At 33.0% G+C, this 9096-nt stretch overlaps 1 protein-coding gene across 1 annotated transcript; it reads right to left on the minus strand.

Annotated features, from left to right (window-relative positions):
• Positions 1-3346: 3346 nt before the first annotated feature.
• Positions 3347-7169, minus strand: LOC104224537 (pectinesterase-like). The gene is made up of 4 exons (XM_009776221.2): positions 6351-7169; positions 5493-5777; positions 4435-4761; positions 3347-3811 (listed from the first exon to the last, which is right to left on the minus strand). The coding sequence occupies exons 1-4, from the start codon at positions 7018-7020 to the stop codon at positions 3417-3419; spliced, it is 1677 nt and encodes a 558-aa protein (XP_009774523.1). The 5' UTR covers positions 7021-7169; the 3' UTR covers positions 3347-3416.
• Between the last annotated feature and the right edge of the window lie 1927 nt (positions 7170-9096).

The raw sequence follows: 9096 nt of genomic DNA on the forward strand, positions 1-9096 counted from the left end.
ACACACCATAGAGATAAAGCTAGATATTTACAAATGAAAGCTGCGCAAGAGGGGACAAGTGTAGATAGTACGGTTAACCCTAGTACATGGTCAAATTTAGTTCAACCGGGAATTAACATTGTTACCGGTGGTATTTTATATTATGATACAAATAAAGATCGTGAAGAATTGGCAAAAATGGTTACTGTTATGTGCTTACCATATAGTTTTCCTTCTAACCCTCATTTTGTGCATTATATTAGAAGAGTTTTTAATCCTACTTATAAAGGGTGGTCTCGCACAACCGTAAAGAGCGATATTTATAAATACAAACATGAATATCAATAATATTTGCGCTATTTATTTACTCATATAGATTGTCACATTGCTATTACAACTGATATTGGTAGAAGTGGTAATGACTGTGATTATCTAACTGTTACAAGTCATTGGATAAATGAGGACTGGATAATGCAAAAGCGCATTATTGCTTATAGAATAGTTAATTCACGCCACACAGGTAAGTTTATTGCTAACACAATTGCAGATATTTGTAGATATTTTTGCATTAGAGATAAAATTATGTCGGTTTCAATGGATAATGCTTCTAGTAACACTAATGCTATAGGCTTGCTTACAACTACACTAAATCCTGCATTTAGTAATATTTTTCATGTTAGATGTATTTGTCATATTTACCATTTAATCGTCGGTGCTGGTATGAAAGTTTTAAATGTAGAAATTGAAAAGGTTAAAATGGCTCTTAATTGGCTTTTTTATTCAAACCGTAGAAGTAGACTTAGAGACTATTTTAAAAAATGTGATGAATTTGGCCTTAGAGAAAGAAAGGTTCCTAAACCTTGTCCGACTAGATGGAATTACATGTATGAAAGTTTAGTTGTTGCATATGAATATAGGAACCAAATAAGCGCAACACATAATGCTCGTGTAGGTGATGATGATGATGATGAGCACCTTACAAATCAAGATTGGACTAATGTTAAAATGCTTGTAGACTTTTTAGAACAATTTCATGTTGCTACAAATGAATTATCTGGGCAATATTATCCTACTATTTCTAACAGTTTAGTTTATATTGCAGCACTTGCAGATTTGTTTACTCAATTTTCAGAGGGTGGGGTAATTTATCAACTTGCTATTGATTCTGTGAAAGCTAATTTTATAAAATATTTTTTCCCTATCCCCCTATTTTTGGCGTTGCTGCAGTGTTAAATCCTACAATGAAATTAGGAGGTCCTCACTTTTGGTATTCAAAAATTTATAACGCGTTATCACTTTCAGTTGAGGAATTTGCTACACTTTGAGATGCAAAAGCCTCAATTAAAATAAATGCTCAAACAATTTATAATGGTTATCAACTTGCCTTAGATCATGCTAGACCAAATGTTCCAACTCCTACTTCGTCTAGTTCGCAATCATCTAAAAGAACTGCGTGCCTAAAAGCCCTTAGTTCTTGGACGGAGTTCAGTGGTTCTCAAGGTGATAATATTGATAGTTCACAATTAAATGAGCTTCAAGTTTATTTGTCACATGGACTTGAATCAGAGAATCCCCACGACTCCTTCGATGTTTTGGAATGGTAGAAGGACAAACAAAAACACTATCCGGTTCTTTCAAGGATGGCTTGAGATATTTTAAGTATTCAAGCTTCAATAGTGACATCGGAGAGCGCTTTCAGTCAAGCGAGACTTCAAATCGGTGATCATAGAGCGTCTATGAGGTAGAGCTTGGAAAAATCAGTATTCTTTAGAGATTGGATCCGTTCGGAAAGAAGAAATTTTGGACTTGCAGATTCACAACCGGAGATAGACGAAGCTTATGAAGAAATGCTAGCGGAACTTGCGCAGGATGCTGCTTCGCCCGGAAGCGGTGATGAACAAGCTTCTTTTCCACCACCACCAACGGAAATTCCTCCGGACCTTGAAGGATTTATGAGATTTGTTAGAGATAATACATAGACTAATATCTTGTATTTTGGCATATCTTCCTTAGTTTTTTTTTTTCCTTTTAATGGTGGTATTAGTACCTTGTTGTGCTCATTCCATTGTGGGGAGGAAGACTAAGAAAGATATTGCCATTTTTTGTTAATGTCGTAATAATAAAAATTATAAGACATTCTCTTGAATATTTCTTTGCAATTTATTTTGTGTTTAAATTTTATATAGTATATATATTATATATCTAATACATATAAACTATAAATATATATATATAAACTATATATATATATAAGGCAATATATAATTATATATACATGCTATATATACTATATATAAATATATAGCTACATATAAGCAATTTATATTAGTATATACATATATAGTTTACAAGAAATTGTCTTAGATAAAAAAAATTCAAAAAAAAAATAGCCCGGAACGAAAAAGCCCGTTTAGGCCCGTGGGTCCGCCCATTTAGCCCGAGACCATGTGGGCTTAGGACCACAGTGGCCGGTCCCATCCATTTGGACCGTTAGGCCCGGGACCGCCAAAGCACGGGCCCGTTTGGCCCGATCCGTTTAATCCCGGGCCCGGACCACAATACAGTCTTACCCTCAATCAACGGAAAAGGCCTAAAAATGCCACTCAACTTCAGAAATGGTCTATCCATGCCGTCCGTTAAAAAAATGCTCATTTCATGCCACTGCCATTAAAGAAATGCCCCATCCATTCCATTATTGACTAACGATAGTGGCATGGATAGGCCAAATAAAAATTGAGTTGTTAGTCAATAATGGCATGGATGAGTCATTTCTTTAACGATAGTGGCATGGAAATAACAATTTTTTAACGGATGGCATGGATGAGTCATTTCTTTAACGATAGTGGCATGGAAATAACAATTTTTTAACCATTTCTAAAAGTTGAGTGGCATTTTTAGGCTTTTTCTGCTCAATCAATAAGCCTACGTGGTTGTGCTACATTACAAGTTTTACCATTGATTTGTTGTTTTGGATAATTTTGCTCTCAGTTAGAGGTACTATTTTAAGTAGAAAGATGATGATTTTCATAGAACATTATTTTAGTAATTCACTAAAATTTCAAATTGAAGAAAGTTTTAAATTGTTCATAACGATCTAAAAATATATTGTCAATTAATAGAAGTATGTCTCGTTCATTAACATCTCGATATTTTTTATTTTTTTGCCATAGTTAGGATAGCCAATCCAACTCGTCCTACGAATTCCGTGTATTTATTCATTCATCTCACCAAAAATTATGATCACTTTTGATTCTGTATTTTACGTTTTTCTTCAAAAAGCTACTTTAAAGAAGTATCGATTCAACCAAATACCTTTTTTTTTAATTTTACATGCTCGAAAGGTAATCGCGAGAGACATAAAATAAAATAGAAAAAAAAAATATTTTTTTAAAATTTATTGAAGATAACAACTTATTACAAAGTTATCATCAAAAAATTTACACCTTCATCATCCCTGGTTCATATGGGACACCAGTTTTAGTAACCCAAGTATCAGTATTATCACCACCTTTAAGCACAACTCCAGGAGTAAATTTAGCAATAACATCTGGTGTTGGATTCTTGATATAATTCTTCCAATTCACTCTCTTATCTGTATTTGCACCTGGACCTCTATTTTGATATTCAACAAAATATAGAGTGTCAAGGGCAAAAGTACCAGCCCATGGTGTCCATCCTTCAGGATCAATGAATCCATCAATCTGAGATTGCATGATTATTGTCCTTGAGTACAACTTCCATGGACGTCCGAGGTATGCCTTGTTACGTGGCGGGTTGATAGCGAGCAGAGCTGGCTCAGCAGTGATCGTGCAGTTCTGTATAATGATCGCACCTGTTCCAGTGGCGAAGTCAGAAATTCTAACAAGAAAATTTAAACATAAGGGTGCACTTTTACATGTTTGAAGGTCGGGGGTGCACTTTTATATTCAACCAAAATCTGTTTTGTATATAAGGTGTGCATTACTGATATATCACTATTTTCTAAAGACTTATACATGTATAGATGGAGTTTTTGCTAAACTTTACAGATGCCGGTGACCCCTTTCAATATAGAATAGGTCTGTCTCTGAATGCAAGAATGCTATATCTAAGATTCAAACTCGTGACATATTTACCATTGTCTTAAAAATTTATATTCTTGTCGTTTCAGCTTATATAGCAGAATTTGATTAGGCACGAAATAAAGAATGTCAATTGAAACTTTAGTGTCCAATGTGAGTAATATTTCTGTGTCTATAAGACTTTTAAAATTTATGAGTTTATACGTATATAAACATTTGTGTACCTGCAAAAACTTGTCTTTAGAGGCACATTTGGGATGTTCAAGTTGAATTGGTTCAAAATTTAGAAATGCATCATTTCTTTTTAAACTAAAGGAGCATATATATATAAGAAAATTTGTTACTATTATTTTTCTTGCATGATCAACGAAGAGTATTCAACTGAACCACTGACCTGTTCCAAATTGCTGGTTCCTTCCCTGAGCCGCGATAGTGATAGCCTGCGTCTGCATCTCCTCGGGTTTTCTCGCAATCAATTTGCAGTTCTGGAACACAGCTACCGCGTCTCCGAAGATGAAATCGATGGTTCCGGTGATGGTGCAGTCGCGGTAGAATTGCCTACCAACATGAGTCATAAGAGTGTATTGGTAGCCATCAATTTGACAGTTTTGAAACACTGCCATTTCAGCTGAAACACGGAGTGCAACAGCTTGATGTTTTAATGGTCCTGCTGAGTTCTCGAATCCGATATCCTTCGCCACGAATCCTTGTCCCGAGATGGCTACATAATATCGATATTTAAAGAAGTGAACAGATGAACAAAATTCATAATAAAATATTATTCTTTTGCAGTTTTAACCTGATCATGAGCTAAATTTTGGGGTTTAATTAATTCCGATCGATAATCATTTCCTTAGCTAGCGTTTGCAAAAATAGATTACCAAATTTGTTTTAAAAAATTTGCTTTGGATTAAGTTTGGTTTGAAGATGAAAATCTGTTTGGACATAATTTTTCAACATATTTCACTTTTTTTTTTTTTGAAAAAATATGAAATGTGACTTATACACATAAGTTTTAAAAACTATCAAAGAAGAAAAAATTCATACAAAACAAGAGAAACAAATCTCAAGAAAATTCATACAAAACAAGCGAAACAAATCTATAGAGAAGAGCAAAACCGCGTGAATGAGGAAAAAGTAGGTAGATATGGATTAATTGGGTCTTAATAACAAAAGGTGGTTTTTTTATAAAATACAAAAGTTTTGGACAATTTTTGAAATTTTTTAAAAAACCAAACGATAATATTTTGGGCCAAAAACACCTCTTGAGCTGATTTTAGGATTCGAAAATTTACCAAAAAATGATTAAAATCTATATACAAACATATATTTGCCAAAAGAAATTTAGAAAAAAATTTGGCAAAATCTATGGTCAGACGGGACTTAATAACTTAGAATAAGAGGTTGGTAGTATTTGCAATGTGGTATGTAATGACAGAAATCTGTACTTACCAACAGTGGCAGTACTAAAAACTGGGAGACCATCAAGGTAATTTTTGTTGCCAGTTATCTTAGTCTTGTTTGGGCCTTCACCAATAAATACAACATTGGTCATTGTATTTGCAACTTGAACATACTCATTGTAAATACCAGCCTTAATAAAAATGACATAGGGTTGTGCATTATTTGGGGGCACAGTTTTAAGAGCCTCATTGATTGATTTGTGTTGTCCACTTCCATCTTGTGCAACGACGACGTTTGGCTTGAGGGGTGCCACTTGAAGAAGCCTACGGTTACCTGTAGATGTAGATCCAGAATTTAAATATAACAGGTTAAAAAAAGATAGCTTAGTGTATAAAATATTCCGTGTTCAGGCAGGATTTAGGGAAGGGCCGCACCCCAAGGGGTTGTGATGTAGGCAGCCTATCCCGACGCAAACATTAGTGGTTGATTCCATGGTTCGAACTCGTGACTTATAGGTCATACAGAGACAACCTAAGCATTGCTTTAAGGCTCCCATTCTTAGTGCCCGTTTGGACATAAAATTTGATGGAAGATTTTTCCAAAAAAAAAAAAATCGAAATCAACGTTTGTTCATAAAATTTCCAATTTTCACTTGAAGATACATTTTGGAAATTTTCGAAAATTTGAGAAACCGCAAAAAACTGTTTTTCAAAATTTTCACTCAAATCACTCACAAAACTTCAAAAACAACCCAAATTGAAATTCATGTCCAAACACAACACTAAATTTCAAATACTATTTTTACTTGAAATTTTTTTTAATCATTTTTTCGAATTTTACAATTCTTATGTCCTAACGCCTACATAAACTTGACGAGTTCAACTTTTAAAGGAACGTATGAGTTACCTGCTTCAACGGTTAACAATCGCCGGTTGTTAATGCCTAAGATTTGCAAATCTTCCACCTGTTTCTCGAAGCTACTAACAATATCAAGGGCATTAGTGGAAAGTTCATGAGCATTTTTCAAGAGGTTCTTCATTTTTTCACCGGTATCACCGGTCGTATTCGCGAACGCGTCAATACAAGTTGTCTCAAAAGTAACAGCAGAGCTAAGCCATGACCTAAGATCATAAATATAATCCTTGACCAAGCTTTTAACGTCGGAACTATCAAATTTATTAAAAGACCTCTTGATTTCTTCGATTGAACGATCAAGTACCTCATCACAAACTTTTAATGCATCTTTAGTCCTTGGATCATTTGCAGCTTCTTTAAATGGAGCAGAATTCTTGATTGAACTAGCAATTTCATTAATAGTACTATCAAATGCTGTTTTAATTAATTCTTTTGGATCACTTGTATTTTTGGCTGAAGAAAGACTTTTTTCACAAGTTTCTTTATATTGTGTTGGTTGACACATGGCTTGTACATTTTTGGTAGAGGTTGAAACTTGAGAATTTGATGAATCATCATTTCCTTTTTTGGTAAGTGTAACAGCAGCACCAACAATACATGCTACTAAAAGAATTGAAGAAATTCCAGCAATTGCTATTTTCTTTTTTCCAGCATCCGCCATATTTATTTATTTTTTGGGGGGATTTTCTTGACGAATGGATAATTGTTTCTTCAATTATAATTTTGGTTATTTTTATTGCAGAGCATTTGGGGATTTTTGACAATTTTTTTTGCTTCCCCTGGGCTCTGCCAGTATACAGAAATTAAACTCGTTTGAAAAAATGGAGTAAGTATTTATGCATGTGGAGATGGAAGAAATAAGGGAATTATTAGTTGGTTCTGTTAAGAAATTTGTGGAGAATATTTTGTTAGTTTATTTGGTTGTGATACAATTCAGGTTTACCATTGATTTATGAGTGAAATTCTTATGTTCAGTTTTTCAACTAATTGCTTTTTCTTGCTCCATTCATTTTCCTTTTTCTTTTATACACCACAAAACATATTAATAATTACTAGTAATAATGTATTTATTTATATTGTCCCCTTTTTTTCTTCTTGTGGATTACTTTGTTATTTACTTCTGTTTGTTTCTAACTAGTGATTACTGTTAGGGATATAGTAGATATGCCCTAGATTCAATATTATATTTGATGATTTGAACATATTTTTGTGAACGTTATTTGATATAAAAATATATGACATTTGATATTCTTTTATCATAGTTATTATTAATTGTTTGATTAATTTGATAACGTCCTTAATTAAATTTTGAGATTTGTCATAGTGATAGAGATCATGATAATGAGAGCAAAATCTCTTATAGTTTAATCTAAATTTGTTCTTGATAGTAGGGTTATTAATTTGGACATTAGTAATCCGGTTAGATCAATATTTATGTGATTGTCTTTATTGGATAAATATTAGTTGATCTCATTAACTAAATCACATAGATAGATGATGCATATATAGATATGATCATTAACCGACTCATTGAATAATTCCTAACGGTTAGAATTACCATAACTGTCAATAGGATATTCTCTTGAAGAATGTGATGTAAAAATTTCCTTTGACCTGAGATCGTCATAGTAATTGACAAGTTATTTATTGTGCTTTGATACCAGACACCTATGGCCCTAAGACGATAGTTAAAAGGATATTGGGTATGATTAAATGCTTATAGAATTAGTGATTGATCAAGATGGAATCTGTCAACTCTTGGTAATGAGTTTAAGCTTCATGTTGTCATGAATTATAAACGACCAAACTAAGACCTTAGCCAGGGCAATTGAATGAAAGAATAAAAGAGTTTCTTAGGTCATTCAATAGTCGATTATATTTGACATGAACACATAGTTGGTTGCCTATTAGGATTTGACAGTTGAATCATATCCTAGTGTGATCCAGAACTATAAGGACATAAGGAATTACTACATTATTCTTCTACTGGTTCTTGAGAGTAAATTGTATACTCCATTCTATCTGGTCGTTAAGGAGTGTTGCTAGACGTCACCCTTGATTAGTATATTGATGTGATCAATTTACTACAGGTTTAGTATTGAACCTATGGAGTCGCACACTAATGAGTGTTCTGATCTTTGTTAAAGGATTGATTAACTTATTATTTGATAATTGAATTAATGAATTTAATTAGTCAAATAAATTTAGTTATTAGTCCAAATAAAATATTATTATATTCTTTGCTAACACAAAAGATGTAATTAATATTGTGAACGAATTTAAATTATCTATTTGGAATAGAAAACTAAATTATATCTCTTGGTTGAAATATATGTGTGATATATATAATTAATATTTATTTGCACAAAGTGTGCATATAATATATTAATAAAAAGTTATTTGGAAATCCAATTTAGAATTGGAATGGATAACAAAGTCTAAAAGTGGACATGAGATTAGCTCAAACCCATTAAGAATGGGATTGACATTTTTTAATATAAAATATTAGTTAATTTTCACAATCCAATCCAATTTGGAATTGAATTGGAACGTCCAATCTGACGGAGGCGTGAAAGTCCAATTGGACTTGGCATAAAATACCTTCAGTCACGTTACCCTTGGGGACGTGATTCGATTTCTTCCGTAAAGTTTATTTTTGAATTAAATTTTCACCCTAAGTAAATCATTACCTCAACCAAATAGGAAAAAGATTTATAAGTAATGATATATAAAGGGT

Source organism: Nicotiana sylvestris, chromosome 10, assembly GCF_000393655.2.
Source record: "Nicotiana sylvestris chromosome 10, ASM39365v2, whole genome shotgun sequence".
Classification (NCBI taxonomy): Eukaryota; Viridiplantae; Streptophyta; class Magnoliopsida; order Solanales; family Solanaceae; genus Nicotiana; species Nicotiana sylvestris.